Source organism: Symphodus melops (assembly GCF_947650265.1).
Source record: "Symphodus melops genome assembly, chromosome: 2".
Classification (NCBI taxonomy): domain Eukaryota; kingdom Metazoa; phylum Chordata; class Actinopteri; order Labriformes; family Labridae; genus Symphodus; species Symphodus melops.
Window position 1 is genome coordinate 29,143,501 of NC_136692.1, and position 20,773 is coordinate 29,164,273.

Below are 20,773 nucleotides of genomic sequence, written 5' to 3' on the forward strand. Positions count from 1 at the left end.
CACGATTCTTTCTTGTAATGTTGTTCTAATGCCGACACATGATGTGCAAAGACAGGAAGTTGTGCTCCTGCCTTCACATGTTTTCAGTCCATGCATGTGATGGGAGAAACGCCCTGCAGTGTGATGACTGTGGAAGCAGCTGGTGTCAAAGCTTTTGTTTAGCACCTATATGTTTCAGTCCACTGGTTCCTCCCATTCTCCCTCTACTCCACAATCAGACAAATACACACACACACACACACACACACACACACACACACACATATATATACTCATCCTCTGTTGTTAACCTGAACAAGCAGCGACATATACAAGCAGATTGTTTTGTTGTGGGAGCTTTTCTGGCCTTGAGGAAAACAGCTGTGTAATGGCTTCAGCCTGATACACATGAAAAATGACATCAGAGTGTAAAGAGGCTGGTTGAATGACTTACAGTACAAACCAGTCCATCATCTGTAAAGCTGACCCCACACTGTAAGATTTTCAAATCTTTATCGATTTTAAAAAGGGGGAGACCTCAGACGAAGGGACTATTTTAACTCATTATATAATCCAACAAACTCACACACTAGATGATTCTGCCACTTCATGGACATGACATCTCACAGAAACCTACATGATCAAACGTGACTTCAGAAGTGGAGGATGATCGTCAGCCGGCTCTTTGACCTTCTGTCTCGCTTCGCAGCGACGGTCAGTAACCACAGGGATAAAGTCCTGGCGTAGAAGACAGATCATTTGAAACCTTTTTAGAGTTTGCAGAATGAAGCATCTGGATGTGGATGCTTCCACACTTCCAAGGCCGTCCGACCGCAATTCCAGATCGCGGACGCCGCCCACTCGAGGATTCTTTGGACACATAAATTGGAAACGTCAAACCTTGAATCTGGCCACGCACCCTGATTTTTCTTCATCGACAGTTTAAAACAAAACGCCAATATTTGGAAGAGGTATTTCCTCTACATCAACCATAAAAATGGAAATCAATTTTTTCCTCTCCCTTAAGGAAGCTTTTGATTTTCCGTGACATTAAAGTTTGAGACAGGTATTGCTTTTTCAAACGATCTAATTCCATGATCAATGAGGCTTTAGACTGTATAATTAATGGACACCGACAGGGCTTGACATCAACACCCACCACGTTCGTGTTTTTAACCGATACTGCAGCTACATTTGGACCCTTAAAAAAAGATTTGAAAGGTGTTAAAAAAAAAAACCGAACATGTAGAGCAGATGTAGTTTCTCCTCCTTTGACGATGATGTGTAGATGATGAAGAAAAATCCGCTGACACTGACTTGTTTGTAATGTAAGACATTTATTTACAAAGTCAAGAAACAGCTTCAGTCCAGGTTTGCCATGGCACCTGGGAGACTCACCAGCCAAATGTGATTCTCCTGAACAAAGAAAAGACTCTAATATTTATACAGTGTTGGTCAAAGCATCAGGACATTTACGACTTCATTTAGTGCATCTCCTACATTCCTGCACCCCCTGTGGTTCCTCAGGACATATGACTTAAAAGGTTATACAGGTCACCATGAGGTGACCTCTTATCTCTCCTAATATATCCTAAGGGTTTATTCTCATTTTACTACCAAACTGTTTCTCTTTTACAATCTTAAAGAATGTCCCCATAAATAGACCCCTTTATTGTCTTTGATGTTTAACCAATCTCTAACTTTAAGAACACCATTTGTCCCACCAACAGCTCACATGTTTCAGCAGCATAATTACACTTTACATTCTTGTTCATATTACATTGTGTTGCATGTAAAATACACTTCACAGACAACACAGGAGAGAAAACCTGACAATGAATCTGAAAATAAAGAAGAGAGAAATACAAAAAGAAGTGGAGAAAGAAAGAAACTCAAACAATGATGTAATGTGTGAGAAACACACTCATCAAGTAGGATGAGAAATGTTCAGATTTAGGTCAGTGAGAGTTTACGTGAAAGGCAGAGTCCGAGCCAAACGGATGACGCCCCCCTGTTTGTGATCCGACACAAACAGAACATGGTGTTTAGTCACACAAACGCCAGATGCTCCTTGATGAGTGAATGCTCCGAGCCTGTTTCTCCTGAATTCAGTCTGACAGCAGCAGCTCAGACGATGAATGTGTGCCGTCCTGGACCTGTGACCTGATGCTGTTATGAAACTAGCTAATTCAGCACAGATGGCGCCCTAAGGTTTCAAAAAAGAGCAGCGGCCCAAAATGTGCAAATTCTGCAATGACAGTAGGAATCCTCCCTAAGGGGGCCCCATCTGACAGCACTTGTTGCCTTGCTTATCCGAGAGAGAAAAAAGAGGATAAATAAAGTGGATGAGGGAGAGTAAAAACCCCTAAACCCCTGAAGTATACATTTTTGCCAAGGACCCCGACAGACTCTAGAATCGCCACCGTCCATTCGAATATGGTATTGAAGTAGACATCCAAGGCAGACTGCAGGGGGCCCCAGGCCAGTAGGGGCCCCATGGGCAGGAAAGCTTTGAACCACAGTAGGGGTTTAAAATCTGTAATGTCTCCAATGACAGCTGAAAAAATCCTCATATTGGCTTCATCTGATTGCACTCTCACACACACACACACACACACACACACACACACACACACACACACACACATATATATATATATATATATATATGGTGCATTTGCTCTCATAACGATCTTGGGGTGCAAGTTAACTGTAGAAATGTCTTCACGTTACTTCTGCATGTTGTTATTTTCCTATTAGCTAACAAGGTATGGTCGCATTGTGTAACCACGGTTCTCTATCTCACTTCATAACATAGTGGTGATGACTGCTGGTTGGTTGGAGAGGCCCCCTGTGAACGCTCGCCTTAGAGCCGCCACTGAAAACCTCCAGTAGTACTCATCTTCTCATCCTCTCTGTTTACCTGAAAGAGAGGTGGAGGCAGGAGTTTGGCTCCACGTGCCACACGCGCCCCACGCGCCCCACGCTCACTCAGTAGGCTCGGGTAGTAGTCGTGTGGTGCGCGAGCGAGAGAGCGAGCCGCAGGTCCCGTCTGCCACACAGGCTTAACGTCGCGCGCTCCACCAGAGGAGAGAAGACACGGACTGAAACCAGAGGACAATAACAGGAGGAGAGGAGGAACAAGGCTGCTTTCTTCAAACGGGCTTTTTCGTGAAGGTAACTCATATTTAATCAGTGTTGTTTTTTTGTTCTTTGTAAAGATATCAGGTTATTTTTTATTGTGGACAAAGCTCTCTCTCTCCCTCTCTCCCTCTCTCTTTCTCTCTTTCTCTCTTAGTTATATCGGAATGCTTTGTTTGCTTTATTTGCTTTGATGGAAGCTTCTGGTTAGTATGAACTTGTAGTTTAATCGTTATGTTACTGGTACAAGTATATTAAGTTACTGTTCAAATGTAATACTCTTTAAAGTCAGGGGACACTGAAGCTTCAGCGGACTTTTTATCATCACGTTTCTATACGTGACATTTGTGGCTGCTGTTCACGTAAGGTTTACAGGCATAATGGCTGCACTCGGCTTTTCAAATAAGCTCCTAAAATTGCAGCCAGGTGTAGCCTATATAGTTTGTGCGAATAGAGATAAAATAGATTTAAGACAGAGAATAATCTCGTGTTTGCTGTTATAGAGAAAAGAAGTAAAAAATAGTGTGTGTGCTCAGTCTACATCCGGATAATACCAGCACAACCTTTAGATATCCAGTTAAGTCTGCTTTACTTCAGCTTCTGCTCCTGCTGATGTACTAAATGTGTATTATTGACTGGGTGCTGCGCGCGGCGTGGGAACGTGCGGGAGCGCTTCAGCACCACGGACAGAGATTTGAGCGCGAGCCAGAGATCAAACAAACAGCTGGCTCTGATTACCGGAAACAAACACGCTGATGACACTTACCCACTGACCTGAATGCATTTTTAAATTCGCTTCATTTAGAACTCAGTGACCTGTGTATAATGTGGTATTCATAATTAGTGAGTTTTAGATCAGATTGAACACGCAGTCTGCTCAGTAATATAAAGTCTGATCCATGTTTATTTCATTTACTTTGTGTTGTACTAAAGACGGAATCTGGAGGTAAACAAGCCTTGAGATGGGATATATTTCATTTAATGTCTTCTTATTCAAAAGACTTGATTTAACCTGGATTATAATCATTTCAGCTGTGAGCTCACACGGTCATATTTGGCGTACATTCAGCCCTCAGTGGGTCAGCCAAACAAACAAACACGATTACAGCACAACTTTCGACAGGATGGTGTGGGCTCCTCTGTGCGAGGAAAGCGTTCTGTAGAAGAAGGATGGTTTAAGCTGCTCATCTTCCTGCTGAGAGACAGACATGATGTCACGTTGTTCAGAGATTACAGTACACGCTGGGTTGTCAAAATACCAGAATACTTAACTGAGAGGCTTTGTGATGCTCGTAAAAATCAAACGCTATCAACACTTATCTCGACTCTAGAGCAAAAGAAATAGAAGTTCTCAGAACCCAGGATTGAGAAATGTGTTGTTGTTGTTGTCTAAATGTATGCCTATTGAAACAATACCAACATATTTTCACAGTTTAGACTGTAGCGTTTATGTAACTTGACATCTTCATGAGGATGTCTGTATTCGATGTAGTTGCCAGTGTGAGAATTTGGATTGATTCTTTCTCTCGCTGCTGGCCTCTGTGGGGTTCAAGCAGCGGCGCTGCTTTTAAACAACCTCCCTAATGGGGCCCCATCTGACCGCACCGACTCTCACTGCCCTGCTAAGTGTCACATGCATTAGTGCTGTGAAGATAATAATGAATGCTGGTTTTTAGGGCCCCACAATGGATGTTTGCCTCGGGCCCCAACAGACCCCCTGGGTTCAAGCTATGACTGGAGATTTGTATTTTTCTTTAAGCTTTAGGACTCTTTAATACAATCAGTCCATGCAGACTCAGAGACTGTGTCGTTTAAATCATGTGGTATCAAACAATACTTCAGTCTGGACTACATGTGGAGCAGTTGTTTTTCCTTATGAAAATAAGACTCCACGTTCAGATGACAAAGTTTTGATAACATCCTCTGTGCACACAGATCCACAAAACCCCCTGAAACCCCCCTGAACCCCCCTGAAGTTAACATCCCCCGTCAGTAGTTGGTGGTGTGACTTTGTAATGTGCATGTGCACACACTCATCATTCTGCAGAGCGATAAGGTGTGCACGTGGCTAACACACACAATGAGGTGAGGTTCCTACTCCAAGGAACCCTAAACTACAAAGACAGTACATTTTAAGGAAACGTACCTCAGGAGTCGGCCATTTTTGTTTTCCACCTTCATGCCTACACGGCGATGGATTGGAAGCGTAATGAGTGTGTGTGAAATGTCTCCGCTTTAAGAGGAACTTCATATAGCCAGTTCACACAAGGAAGCAGACGGTGCTGTTTTCAAAAGTTCACACTCTGAAAAGGTTGTTTTTAGTCACCCAAAACGCTGTTGTCATGGAGACGAACAGCTGAACCTTTTTGTCGTGTAAACAGGGCCTCTAAGGTGCACAAATATTGCATGTGCCGTTTCGTATAGTTTTGATTCTTCAGGGTCAGAGGTCAGATTGATTGTTATCCTCTGTGTAGAACTCCGGTTATCCAGATTGTATACAGAGAAACTAAAATGGACACTGAGAAGATTGTATTGAAAGTCATTTATTCTGAAACGCTGCTTCTTGTGATTGATTGATTTAGTGATCATTAAAAAGCTGCAGGCACATTTTCACAGTTTTTCTATCCATATTTATCAAATCTAAACGTCTGAATTTAATCCACACGTTTAACAGGCAAATAAAAACATAGACTTAGACAAAGGTAAAGATGCTCAATCATCCCTTCTGTGCTGGTGACTCAGTCTGCAGAGACTCTGTCCTCTGACTGGACTTTACAGCTCTGGTTTGTTTTGACAGCACACTTGTGAGTTAAGGAGTGGACACAATTCAGCGATTGGATGGGATTGAAAACCGGCTGACATGGCGGCAAAGATGAGGAAATGAAACCACAGTGAGGTGACAGGTCACACACACAAAGCTCGTTCCAAATCGAGGATGAACCCTGTGTTGGCTTTTACACACAGACGTGCGTTGGTTTGCTTCCTGTTGGACCGGCAGGGGACAAACACCGGTGGTTAGCTTGTGTTAGCATGCGGTATAAGCAGTAAACGTGCACACCATGCCCCACAGTGAGTCATCTGCACATACAGTTCAGATTCAGATGTTTTAATACACTTGTGCAGGTCAACCTCAGAGTTTTCAAAAAATTTAATGAGTTTTGTGCATGTGTGAAAACAGCTAAATGTTTTCATATAAGACCCATACTGTCTTTGTTTGGCCTACAGTCGGAGCTGCAGCTGAAATATGACACATTAAACTGTCAGACACAAGGCGAGAAAATAAGTTAAAGGAAGAAACGAGAGTCCCATATTTGAATCCTGTTTGCATTCATGACCATACAGGGATCGGATTAGAAGCCTTTCTTAGCAACATTGTGCTGCATTTGTTGCTGCAGCTGTGTGATATTAATCACAAGTATTTTTTTTCTTTTCTCCTTTTTGTCTTAATGTCAGAATATTTTGCGCTGAGATTGTGAGCTAGCTCCGCCTCTTTTATGTGAACATGCTCACAGACACTCTGGGTTTTCTTGTCAGGTCGATAACGAGCTTTGTGTGACCGTGTTTGCGAGATGTCTGAAAGTTACCCAGGGTATGTTGAAGTTGCTTCATACAACATACAGCAGGAGGACTTCTCTTTGCAAAGGGAAACAACCAAAGCAGAGTAAATACAAAGCTGCTTTCCTGTAAGATACAAAATGCAGCCAGGAGGTCAGACATGTATAGAAGCACAGCGATGCACAAGGAGAAGACGTGATGTGTATTCTTAACTCAGTTTGCTGCAACATAAAACATGTTCTCTCTCTGGAGAGGGAGGGCCTTCGTTCTTTTACACTATAACGTTCTGTGACACACGATGAGCATACGATGAATCTATGTATATTTGATCATCTCCTGTGATTTATTTGTGCCTCTGTATCCATCTGTATCCCCTCGTGTTAAACGCACTGCTGAATAGGAAGTCTTGTTTTGGGACTGGCTCATCAGTCCATTCATGCTTCACTAATTCAGGAGCCTCTATGTATTGTGTTGCCTGGCGACAGGACCAAGTCAAGCACTTATAAATAGGACACGTTTTCTCAAACATTAGAAAATGGATGTTACAGCAATAGCACTCATTGAGTCTGAACCCTTTTAGAGACCGCATCTGTGCCAATCTCTCCAATTTGATTTGATGAAATAGACCCATCTGCTATTTCTGTTACAAACAAGTCTCAAGAGATAAATGCACGCACAGTCTGGTGAGGACTGCATCTTTAGCGTCCAGCATTTAGAGTTTATACTCAAAAGATTTATTAAGGAGCAGCAGTAGATGTTGCAGTCACAGAGTGACATGCTCCCCGCTCACTTTAATGATGATATGGAAAGAAGGAACACACGGGGGGTGACAGCTCCGAGCCAAAGTCATTTGCTTAAAGACGCGAGGGAACTGCCTCCGGAGCAGCATGAAAGGCTCAGGCCGTATACCCAGAGCTGCCCCTTCCCATTAAGATGATCTGATGTGACAGGAGAGGGAAGTTCTGCTTTTTGATGCAGGCTGCATCTTCAGTTTTAACAGCGATGGATGAAAAACACCTCCTATATTAGAGGTCAGACCTCGGCAACATCTCACTGCTCGCTGATTCATCTTGGAGCAAGATGTTAATTTAGAGAAGGAGTGTCGAAACAAAATCAGCTTTACTCTCTGTCTTAAACAATTAGACAGTTTACCTCTGCTGTCTGCAGGATGAGGCCTTGGACTGTAATAAGATCATCTACAGGAGGGATTTGGCTTTAGCAGCCTTTTAGCTTTTAGAACGGGCTGAGGCATTTCCTCACTTACTGTCAAATGTAAATTTTAAACTGAGAGACAGGCTGTATTGATGTTTAAAAACTGCCGATTATGAACTACAAGTTGGAGGAAAATCTTTACTCATGGCAACTGATCACTCCCTGTTGGCCATCACAAAGAAAGCAGGTTTCACACTTTGCATCCACCTTGACTTCTTATATACATGTTTAAAGGTCACTTATTCTCCTCCTCTTCATTAAGGTTAAATCAGTGTCAGAGCTCCTCTTCAACATGTGTGTGAAGTGTGTTGTTGTAAATCCACTCTGATCCTGTATTTGATCATGTCTATAAACCCCTCTATTTCAGCCCTGCTCAGAACAGACTGTTTCTGTGACTGTAGCTTTAAATATGTAAATGAGCTGTGTCTGGCCACGCCCCCTCTCTGGAAGGGCTCGGGTGTACTCGCTGCTTTCTGGCTCCATGTCCTATTGTTTACGGTGAGAAGGCAGACTCAGAGGGCAGAACAAACACCTAGCTGTGGGAGTGTCACCCACCTGGGGGAGGGGCTACTGCCCTTTGTGATGTCATGAAGGGAAAATCTCCAAACGGCCTGTTTAGACTTTTCTCATCATTTAGGGGTTTGTTGACAGACGAGAGTTAGAGATACATGATGAAGTGTGTATTGCTCAGTGTGAGAATTTTTAGGAAGTATGCAAATAGTCTGAACATGACTGCTGGACGTGTATTCTCAGACATTTGCATTTTGCAAAAAAATAAATAAATACACACGGTATGTAAGCAGTGTTAAGAATGAACTTTAATGGTCAGAGAGTCGTTGGTTTGTTTCGGTTGAATGAGCTGCAGTTTTATTTATGTCGTGAGTTGATTACTAATTATTTGAGTCATTTGTTTGTGGAGGTCAGTTTTAAACTTTTTTGTTTTGTTTTTGCCTTTTGAAACAGTAGACTAACTTTGTTTGAACGCCAGAGGAAATATTGTTTTGTTTGTAGTCCTGTTATAAACAGTGACTCACTCAGCCGGCAATACTTAAGATGCTGTAGGTGAAAGTAACAGAGAGAGTAGCTGCAGACAGTTTGTCGCTCACTGAAGTGATCTTTAGTGTTTGAGTGTGGTTTACTGTATGAGCATTCAGTTGACACGTGTGTGGGTTTGATGGAGTATGCATGAAGGATCAACATGCATGTGAAGTGTTTCCCTCTCAGTACCTCTGCTTCATATGAACATGATGATGGAGCGGAGCTGAGTCTGCAGCCTGATGTCATGTCTCCTCTCTCGTGTGTCGGACTGCAGCTGTCCTCGGGCTCCTCAGTTCAGCCCTAACAACATCAGCTTGGTTCCTCAGCTTGAGTCGCACGTCTGCATCAGAGGCAGAGAGCGACTGCAGTCACGGACACGCTTTTACAACCACAGCAGCGTGATCAGTGAGCTCGCCGAAAGACGAGTTTAATGCTGGACTTCTTACGAAAGTAGCAGGAGCTTTTCGATGTCATAAAAGTAAGAAACAGGTTAGGTCTAAGTTTACACTTAATCATCTCTATCTAAATAAACCTTGACTTTTGTTTTGCTTTCATTGCAGCCACCTTCAGAGTTTAAATCATGAGCCAAACTCTTTGCCATATCGTATCTTTTATATTATTTATCATTAACCAACCAAATTCAGAAAGTCGAGGTTTTTCCATACATGCACAAAACTCCTGAAACTTCCCAGAAACTCAATGTGACCACAGGGAGACACTGAGGATGTGCATCCTCGTCTTTTATACCTCAGATATTATCAGACTTCTTTTAGCCCACTGATGTGATTGGTCCTCATGAGTCCCACGCAACTGCCTGCTTTCCTTAGTGAAGGTAAATTATTCTTAACATCAGTAATCAAGTATTTCACAGAGCAGTGTGATAAACATTGTAAAGATATTTTTTGGACATTTTTGCCTTTATTAGATAGAACAGCTGAAGACAGACAGGAAATGTTGGGAGGAGAGAGTGGGGGATGACGTGCAACGAAGAGGCGGGCTGGATTACAACCCGCTGCAGAGACCACTATAGCCTCTGGGGCACGCAACATAACCACTACATAACCACTAGGCAATTAGCCACCACCCATGTGATAAACTGTGATACCATACTATTAAAAATCAAACAATATCCAAACACAGCAACAATATGAGACAACCAACGTCGGGGGGCAAATTCTATTAGAACTTTTATCAGCGCTTCTTGTGCTGCACAACTGAAAACATCGCTTGATTGAAGGTACCACAAACAGGTCCAAGAATAGAAAGCGCAGATCTAACCGATTCTGAAAATAGAACTGCTTCATGCAGCCATTGTCAGTGAATGACCCCTGATTGCAGCCGGGTCAAGAATAGAAGAGCTTTAATGAGGGTCCTTTCTCATTAAAGCTCTCCCTTTGTGCTTTCGTGAGCTCTGATTGCTTATACTTGCACGCCAACTGCTCCCAATCAACATCATGTTCAGTCAATGTGATTGTAATAGTCTCTGTGCAGGAGAAAGGTGTGAACAGATAAAATAGTGACTGAAATTTCCGTTTCAGAGGTTTTTTTTCTGGAAAAAATCAAATTTGGTCAAAGTAAAGCTGCTCCGTCGTCCGTACATGTGTGGTGTTGACTGTGTCTGCGTTGACCCTGTCCTCTGACTGGACTTTACGGTTCTGGTTTATTTTGGTTGAATCGGGACATTTCTGGGTGGGAAGCTGGAGAGTTTCCTCCAGCCAATGAGAGCGCAGCAGGTGTCTCAGGTCTGAGTGAGTGACGTGACACGAGAGGAGGATTTTGAAGGTCTTGATCTTGTCTGGTCTCGCCCCGCCTTGATCTTGGTCTTCACTCGTTCTCTGAGCACTCTGGTCTCGGGTACTGGTCTCTGTTAGTGTGCTCTTGACTACAAATTAAGCTGTGGTGCAGTAATTCAACCTGCTCGGCGTATAACTAGCAATGTGTTAAAATCTGTTCCTGTGTGTTCTCTGAAGCTTTATTTATAACCGAGCGTGCTACACCTAAACCCTCCTGCATCACTCGTCTGTCTGTTGCGACGCCGCTCGCTGCCAGATGTGTGTGAATCTCAGCTCTGTTCCACTGAGACAAAAAAAAGTCGATCCACGGAGGGAAATATCTCTGCAAAAGTTCAGAATCCTTTCTCCTCTTCACTGCATCGTTCCAGGCCCCCCGGTGGGTGCGCGATGTGGCAACACACTGAGAACTCATTATGTAAAATCAATTCCTTTCAACACACAGCACATGCCAAGCTCCGCAGCGCGCCGGCTTCCAGCTAATATGGGCATCAGCTCTCAAAAGGAAAAGATGCATGGTTGTGTGTGAGGAGAAACACATACATGTGCAGACAGAGAGCATGCACCATCAGTGCAGAGCCTCTGTAACAGTGCTGACTTTATATCATGTTCAAGTCCAGACTCCTTGCTGGAGGGCTGGTGTATGCAGGGGAGACTTTAAAGTCTACGACTAATTAATAACTTTAATCTGTCTCCACTTATTACATCTTCTAGAAGGGAATAGAAACATATAAATGACCATAGTCAGATTCCTAAAAGACCCCAAAATGTCAAAAGTCACAATTTAAAGGAGTTAAAGATTTCTCCTGTTTCACTTGCAAAAATACATTTATTGGAAATGTTTCAGTGTGTGCAGTGACGTCGTGCACGCCTTCCTGTGCACCCGTCTCATGAAAAAGATGTGCAACATATTTATTTACAATTTAAGGAACTTACAACAGAACGGATGATATATTGACTTAAAAAATAAAAACTACAAGCTGCAGGAAGACCTGCCTCTGACACAGCAAATAACCAGGCTATGTTTAGGGTTTTTGGGGTAGCACCTGGGGTGACCCATCATATTAGGTGTGTGTGTGTGTGTGTGTGTGTGTGTGTTAGGGGGGGTCAGGGATGTGTGTGATGTTGCACAAAAGGATGAAAAGCTAAACTAACTCAATCTGAGACTTCTCTTTCAGGCATTATGTAATTCTCAGATTAAACCGTTTTTCTCCTGCTTGAGGGCATCTTTAGGGCACTCAATGAAACTCTTTGTATAACTTTTTTTCCCCCTAGACTTGCTTTTCCAAGCTACCGGCCTTGCACAATGTGGTTATTCAAATTCTAATGACAGATTTAGAGAGGGGAACTTTCCAAGATTTATAATTAGCAAAGACGAAGACAGCCTTTTGTTACAGCTATCTAAAATCACTTTCCAATAAAAGCACTTTGCTTTTCTTTAAATCGTCTCTGGCTGGATTCAAGTGATATTAATTAATATATTAATATTTTCCTCTTCCAGCTCTCCTTTCTGCCGGTGGCGCCCCCTGCTGTTGAGGCTGTGGTATGAGCCTTTGTGGCAGGAAGGTGCTGACGTTGCTGAGCAGCGTGTTCGCTGTCTGCGGCCTGGGTCTGCTGGGGATCGCCGTAAGCACCGACTACTGGCTCTACCTGGAGGAAGGCGTCATCCTTCCCCTCAACCAGAGCACAGAGATCCGCATGTCCCTGCACTCGGGGCTCTGGAGGGTGTGCTTCTTGGCTGGTGAGTTAGTTTGAATATCAAAATGAAGTATTTTTATCTCTCATTCCTCGGGGCAAGGTAAGCCAGATTTATCGTTTCAGACAGGACTTCCATTTTCACCCAAACAGAGTCCTGCAGAGATACAGCAGTGGGAAGTGAGTCTCTTTATATAACAATGGGAAAATGGATAATCAAGCAAATCTGATCCAGCAATAGAACATTTATTAGTTTTTGTTTATGCACCCTCCAATAAGGACGAGGGTTCAGATTCCTGTGTACGGGTAGTTTCAAAGTATTTGATAGAAATGTCTGGTAAACATTCTTCTGGATTATTAATTAGCAACCCATTCTGCATGGAAACATCGAATGCAGAGTGTCGATGTTATCTAAAGAAGTGTTTTAAATGTTCTCCCCATGTGCTGGGAAAAAGAGGGGAGTTATATGCACATCACGTGAAAATCAGCAGACTTAGGAAGAAGGTCAGTGAGCTTCATCAAATGCCACAAAAAGTTTGAGTGATTCTTCTTCAGGTGATGCGTTTATCAAAGACGATCACCTGATTCATGTGCTCTGAAAGAGGAAGAATGAAAATCAATCATCTGCAGCAGTTTGTAAGGAAACGACCAATGTCTGCCACGAGGTACCAATCTGATGAACCAATCACAGCCTCCCTGCTCGTTCTCCACCTCTTGTGTGCTCTCGCCCAACCTGAAAGCGAGTTCATACTGTGAGTTTACGCACTGCTGAACGAGATCGATGAGAGAATGCTACTTTCAAAATCATGCTGGTTTTTTGAAAAGAATCAACCCTGCCTTTGACGTCTCATGTCGACGACTTTACATCAGGTGATTCCCTTTGCTGTTGACGTGTGTGTCACAGCTGACCTGCTCCGGCCTGCATGTGTCAGGGTTAATCGTTTAGTCACAGCCAACATGGAGGCGCTCCTGTCGTGATTAGGTAACAGATGTCTCCCTGCATGGAGCTGCCTGTTGCTCCACTATGAATGGATTAATGATCCGGTGTGTGTGTGTGTGTGTGTGTGTGTGTGTGTGTGTTCGGGGCCATTGAGTGGCCTTATTGCCCACTTAACAGCTGGGATTTGACCCAGAAACAATTACACAGTCAGTGTGGGGTTACTACGCATTACGTGAACCTGTTTGCTGTTTTGACTCATATTGATGTTGGTTTTAGTTCATCGGGTGCTCGGCTGTCACTCAGAGTTCATGCAGAGGAACTCAACACAGCCAGCACGGTGTACAGTGTGTTGAAGTGAGTGCTGCACTCATGGTGTATAAAGTAACTGTGACATGGAGAATAAAACATTTAACACAGATTGATTTACTTTTTTAAATGGCTTGTAATTTAAAATTGGTTTTGCATTATTAAAGAATTTAAACGTCAAGCAAAATAAAATATTATTCCATGACAACAGGAAGTCCTCGACCCTGAGTCCACTTGGTGTTTCAGAAAAGTGCTGTACATGTGTCTTGCTTGTCTGTTGATCACCGCCCGTGTAGATAGATAGATAGATACTTTATTGATCCCGAGGGAAATTCAAGTGTACGACTGACCCTGCTGGGTAACTTTTTACTGCATGTTTTATATTCAATATTGATTTTTTTTTCTTATTCACTATGAGCATCAAACGTAGGATGCTTGCACTCTTTGTCTGGATGATGAACTCAATGATAATGACGGCTCTGGTCAGACACAAAGCGAGGACATGAAAGATCTACTAAATGATCGGCAGGTTTGAAAGAGCGGCGCTGATGTCAACCTCCTGCTTCTGCAACATCCTCCCCTCATTGGACTCGATGACGCTGGCAATCAGAAAAAACGAGTCCTACTAAAATGATGTGAGGCATTAAGTCATATGGAAGAGAGTGAAAACATCACCATGAGCTCCTACAATAATCAATTCTTCTTTATATTTATATTTGGTTCGACCTGTAATTTCAGGTACAAAAAGGTTAAAGAGGATTATAAAGAGAAAAACAAACAAACAGGGAAATGAAAAAGCCTACTCTCCATAATCTCTACATGTGGGTGTGAGGATATATTACAGTCACATTAAATAAAGACCTGCCAAAATAATACAAATATGAAGCGAGAGTTGGGGAGGGATAAATGACAGGACTTAACATCTCTATTACACACTCCTACATGTTTTATTTTTACCCTGTCTTTTCTCATTCAGCTACAGCTTGGCATGTGTTCAGGGCGTCTAATCATTGGATATTTATTCAAAGCAGTCAGATGACATTTTATTATGTATTTGTTGCTGCTCTTTTCAAAGAAGGTCATGTATTCACTGCAACAACTTAAATGGGAAATATGATGATAAAGCCCCTTCTACAGTGTTTTTGAACATTTATCTGGGTATTTACAACCCACCACATGTGGGCCACCTGCAGGTTGTCCTGAAAATTAGTACACGTGTGAAAACAGCTGATGTCACATACAGTATGTGTAGTTTTTAATCAGTCCGACGGGCTTCATGTACACTTGAAGACAGGCACGCAGCAGCTTGCAAATGAACATAAACTCAACAGCTTGTTTTGCTCCACAGTGAATTTCTGCTACGAGGAACACCTCACATATATACGATTTTAGCACCTTCCTCCTTCTCCCACTTTGATACGAACACTTTCGAGTCTGGCACCAAAACACACTGAAGCAAAAACACCCACTGTAACAACTGATGGCTTTATCAACACCTCATTAAACACACACACACATTAAAAGCTGTTGGAACAGGTGATGTTTAGTGCTTCAGCATTAAAATTAGGTTTCACCATATATACTAGACCCACACTTACTAAAGGTTCAGTTCAGGTCAGGCCCGAAACACGCTTACAGGACATGTGTGATGCACTGACTACACAGCCAACATGTAATGAACATGTGTTTGTTTGTTTCACTCACAGCGAGGACCAGGAGAAAGTTGGTGTCCCGTCAATTTCAAGACACTTAATACGACGCATGCGTGTCTTTTTGTTGTCTTTGGTTCTAGGCGAGGAGAAAGGCCGATGTTTCACCATCGAGTACGTGATGCCAACGACCGTCCAGATAACCTCTGAGTCCACTGTCAGCGTCCTGAGTAAGTGACTGTCCACACGCCACGACTCTTAGGAGTAAGTCATTAGTTCGATGACAGTAAGAAAACTAGTTGTGGGATCGTCTGGGCTAACAGGGTAGCAGATTGAAATGTGGATTGCGAGGACCATTAATGTTGTCAGGTTCAAACAAAAGCCTGAATAAAAAAATAGACATCATGACAGCTTAAAAAAAAGTGAAAACAAAACATCTGGAGCGCCCCCTACTGGCTGCATTTTATGTCATAAACAGTCATGGTGTGCTGGTACCCCAGCGGTTAGTGCGTGCACGCCCCATGTACGGAGGCATAGTCCTCCAAGCGGGCGGCTGGGGTTCGAATCCAACCTGTGGCCCGTCATGTTGTAAAATGGCCCCCAAAATAATAAAACTCAAGTCATTACCAGTCGACATTTCCACAAACAGAACTCAGGAGTCCGCAGCGCATGACTAACGACGCCACATTTAAACGTCACATTCTCAAAACTTTGCAGCCACCCACGCTGTTTCCATCTGGAATCGTTGTGTAATCAGGATCTGGGTGTGTTTTTTCTTCTTCAAACCACCGTGCACTTCTTTGAGCACACATTTTAACGGCCTTCATGACCTGACCGTGAACCTCATGGCTGGCAGGTGGAAAAAGCGTCTGATAACACATGAGGTAGCACCTGTCGGTCTGCCGCCGCCGGGCTGCTGCTGAAATTGATTCAAGTGCACGTTGAGCCTCCGTTGATGTTCACAAACATGACAAGCCGAGTAAAAAGTCCTCAACTCCAGTTCTTATGTCTTTACGATGATGTCATTCATATGCTCTGTGTTATTTCTGGACCAAATCCTCAAAGAGCATGAAAAATTGAAGGATGACATTTTCATGTTGTAGAGACGCCCTGCAGGGTGGGCACTCACACATACACATAAGTAGTGCCGGTGTGAGTGCAGGCGGTCAGGACTCATGAGAATGACGCTGTCAGGAAAACCACTTAGAATCCAAGAACCCCGTGTGTGTTCAAGCTGCAGTCACAAGAAGGCAAAGGAAAAGTAGTGCTCGTGTAACTTTATCCCATTTTAATCGTCATATCGTCATATAAGTAGTTGTTCTTTTATGTAGATATTTGGGGAATGACGAGAAAACAGAAAAAAACAAAGTGGAAAACAGGAGAACCGATGTGAAGGCGTCGAGGTGAAAGACGCAGAGGAAGTGACGGAAGAAGGGCAGTGAGTGAAGAAGAGATCATGAAGGAAAGCAGTGAAGGCAACAAGCACTGACAATAGTTTGACAGCTTCTTTTTTTAAGGAGGTCAAAGTAGAGAAGAAATCTTTGTGCATTTGTTGTGTCCCAATACTAATTTAACAATTCAGCTGATATTGTTTTATTACTTTCCTAAGTAATTCAAGTGAAGTTCAGGCAATCATAAAATTCCACTGGACAGAGCGGCTGCTTTTCAACACTCCAGTATGTTGGCCCCCCAGCACATGACAAACTTTGAACCTCATCATATCCTTAAGATGTACAAATGTTGCATTGGCAGTATGAAACCTCCCTCAGGGAGCCCCTTACACTCAGTGTCACATGTATTATTGCTGTGAAAATAATAATGGACGATGGCTGGAGGGGCGCCCAATGAATCTTTGCTTCAGGTCCCAATAGACCCTAAAAGGCCCCTGGCACTGGGTTAAGGTTATGGCCCTTCATATCTGATCACTTAGCTGGGAGGGAAACATCACGTGTAACAGAGGAAACACAGTAGAGAGGTCCAGCTCCATCCTTTTAGAAATAAGAACCCGAACTGACCCTGTTAAACTTTGACTTGACTCTCTGGGAAGAGGAAGCCATTTGGAGTTTCAGCCGGTCACTTAAAGAGGATGCATTAAAAGAAAAGTCAGAACAAATGTGGTTTGAATTACTCTATGACGATCAGAGTAGATTTTAATACCAAAACGATGTTCTCTGGGATTCAGTTAAATAATGTTTCTTTAGGTGATAGAAAGTCTCAGTTTGGTTGTAAAGTCAGCTTGTTCTTCTCTCTCTGTTATGGACGCCACAAGGTGGAAGGGCCAACAGTGTGACAAAGAGGAGGAGGAGAGGTTCAAGTGAATGAAGCATGTTTGAGACTCTGAGTGAAGCTGAATTAAAGCGCTATCCCATCAGTGTAAACACAAAGCTAATAACAACAAACCCAGGAGGACTCCAGCTTGGACCGCTAAGCTAGCAACCAGAACTAAACCAGCTTTTTTTGTTGTCTTCCTCCAGAAATGATCCGCTCTGCCACACCCTTCCCTCTGGTCAGCCTCTTCTTCATGTTCATCGGCTTTGTACTCAGTAACATCGGCCACATCCGACCCCATCACACCATCCTGGCCTTTGTTTCTGGAATCTTCTTCATCCTGTCCGGTATGTTTTTTTTTGTGATTCAACAAACACAAAGTTGTGAGAAAGTGTACTCGTGTTGACATAAAAGGCAACAGTTATGAAACGAATGTTAAAGAGTTACAGAGAGGGCTCTGATCTTTTCTGTGCCGGTCAAAATTGAAAAGGAAAGCAGACCATTATTATTCAAATCAAACCGGTGATCACCTCATGCATGGTTTGTAATCATTTGCGAGTGATGCTAAGCTAACCCTATCAATATGTTTTCCTACTCTTCATCCGTCTGTCTGTGTTTCTTTCCTTTAGGACTCTCTCTGGTTGTGGGTCTGGTGTTGTACATCTCAAACATTAACGATGAAATGTTGAACCGAACCAAAAGTAACGAGGCGTACTTCAGCTACAAGTACGGCTGGTCGTTTGCTTTTGCTGCCATCTCCTTCCTGCTAACTGAGGTAACTTTGGTATGATGGGTGTGAAAATTTTAAGGTCTGCTGTGGGGGTGTGCAGAGAGTCCATTACTATCTGTATATGTTCAACCAATAAAGGAGCTATAATTGTGTTCTGATAGAAATAGACAGAGATCTGTATTCAATCTGCTAACATTTCAACTGGAGCGAGCAATCAGCATGACTCTTTATGGCAAAGTCAGTGAAATGATGGATGGATGGATGGATGGATGGATGATGGGTGGATGATGGATGGATGGATGATGGATGGATGATGGATGGATGGATGGATGATGGATGGATGGATGGATGATGGATGGATGGATGATGGATGAATGGATGGATGATGGATGGATGGATGGATGATGGATGGATGATGATGGATGGATGGATGATGGGGTGGATGATGGATGATGGATGGATGGATGGATGGATGATGGATGGATGGATGGATGGATGGATGATGGATGGATGGGTGGATGGATGGATGGATGATGGATGGATGGATGGATGGATGGATGATGGATGGATGGGTGGATGGATGGATGGATGATGGATGGATGGATGGATGGATGGATGATGGATGGATGGGTGGATGGATGGATGATGGATGGATGGGTGGATGGATGGATGGATGGATGGATGGATGGATGGATAATGGGTGGATGATGGATGGATGGATGGATGGATGATTGATGGATGAATGGATGGATGATGGATGGATGGATAGATGATGGGTGGATGATGGATGGATGGATGGATGGATGATGGGTGGATGATGGATGGATGGATGGATGGATGGATGGATGGATGGATGGATGGATGGATGGATGGATGGATAGATAGATAGATAGATAGATAGATAGATAGATAGATAGATAGATAGATAGATAGATAGATAGATAGATAGATAGATAGATAGATAGATAGATAGTGTTTCTATTGCAGACATATCTGAGAGTGCTTTTCATTTAAACATTAAGATGCTAAATGGATTGGTTGGTTGGAAGACATTAACCGCTTGCTACTCCTGAATGTCTTGGAAATGTTGGCCCATGTTCCCAGAGTCAAATCATCCAATACAAAACGTAATGGATCATGAGATAGTCAGAGTGTCACCAATGCTGGAGATGATTCTGAAAATAAAACTTCAATGTTGCTCGTGTCATGAAGAAACTTTGCAGTATGACGTACTGTTCAGACTTTGTCGTTTTGCCTCTCTCTCTCGCCACAGGCGGCAGGTGTCATGTCTGTGTACCTCTTCATGAAGCGTTACACAGCGGAGGAAATGTACCGGCCTCACCAGGGCTTCTACCGGCCTCGACTCAGCAACTGCTCAGATTACTCCGGCCAGTTCCTTCATCCGGACGCATGGGCCGGACGTGGTCGCAGTCCCTCATCCATCTCCTCCGAAGCCTCCCTGCAGATGAACCCCTCACACTACCCTGCTCTCCTCAAGTGTCCAGAGTACGAGCAGATGTCGTCGTCTCCGTGCTGAGGCGGAAGAGAGTGGGCGTTAGCATCGTAGGCGGCATTTTGAACTACAGCTTGAATTACTCTCGTCCTCAAGTGTCCTGACTACGACCTGATTCTCTCAATCCTCCCGACTGCCGATTCTTTTATTCACGCCTTTGGGTTTTGTAGGGAGTGAAACTTCAGGTGAAGGTTAAACCTGCTCACTGTATCGTCAGCTCTTGTTTCAGAGAGAACTAATAGAAGATGAGAGAGGATAGGCTTTGACCACTTTGTCTCCTGTTTCTTTAACTTTAAAAGTGAGGGTTGAAAAGCGACAGTCTTGAACGGAGGATCCTGAGTTGCGGTGAAAAAGTCCTGTTGAGCCAACACAGTGCTGCTAACATTTTATAAGAGTGTCACACTACAAAGTTGCAGGATGTGTTCAGGCAGTGGATGCAGAGATTACAGATTTCAAAAGCCAAACTCAACAGCAAATAGCAGAAACAAATAGTTAAATCATCCTTTTTGTGATCGGGAGGCAACTTGGTTTGAAAAACGTATTTTCGGGGTTGGTTCACTAAACATTTCCTCATTTTGCTCAGAGAGTATCCCTCTGAAGTTAGCTGGGTTAAAATAAGTATGTTGATCACATTTCTGAGCGTATATCACCACCTAATGTCATCGTGGTCAAATAAAGGTTTCGCTAACTTCTGTAGTGAGCAGGGCTGAAATAGAGGGGTTTATAGACCTGATCAAATACAGGATCAGAGTGGAACACACTTCGCACACATTATTATTTACTGTAGTTGTGTTTAAAAGGAGGAGAAAATGTGACCTTTAACACTTATAAAACATATTTCAAATCAACCATTCAGAACATCCCAGTTCATAAACAAACTGATTGATAGGTGTACGGACTGGGGAAGAGCTGGGTTCATATTAATCTGCGTTTGACGTTCTGCACTTTACTTCTTTT

At 43.1% G+C, this 20,773-nt stretch overlaps 1 protein-coding gene across 1 annotated transcript; it reads left to right on the plus strand.

The window, feature by feature from the left end:
* Nucleotides 1–2,908: 2,908 nt before the first annotated feature.
* On the plus strand, nucleotides 2,909–20,545 carry LOC306820501 (voltage-dependent calcium channel gamma-5 subunit). The gene is made up of 6 exons (XM_079338356.1): nucleotides 2,909–3,156; nucleotides 12,217–12,456; nucleotides 15,449–15,535; nucleotides 17,780–17,920; nucleotides 18,203–18,348; nucleotides 19,577–20,545. The coding sequence occupies exons 2-6, from the start codon at nucleotides 12,261–12,263 to the stop codon at nucleotides 19,838–19,840; spliced, it is 834 nt and encodes a 277-aa protein (XP_079194482.1). The 5' UTR covers nucleotides 2,909–3,156; nucleotides 12,217–12,260; the 3' UTR covers nucleotides 19,841–20,545.
* The last annotated feature ends 228 nt before the right edge of the window (nucleotides 20,546–20,773 follow it).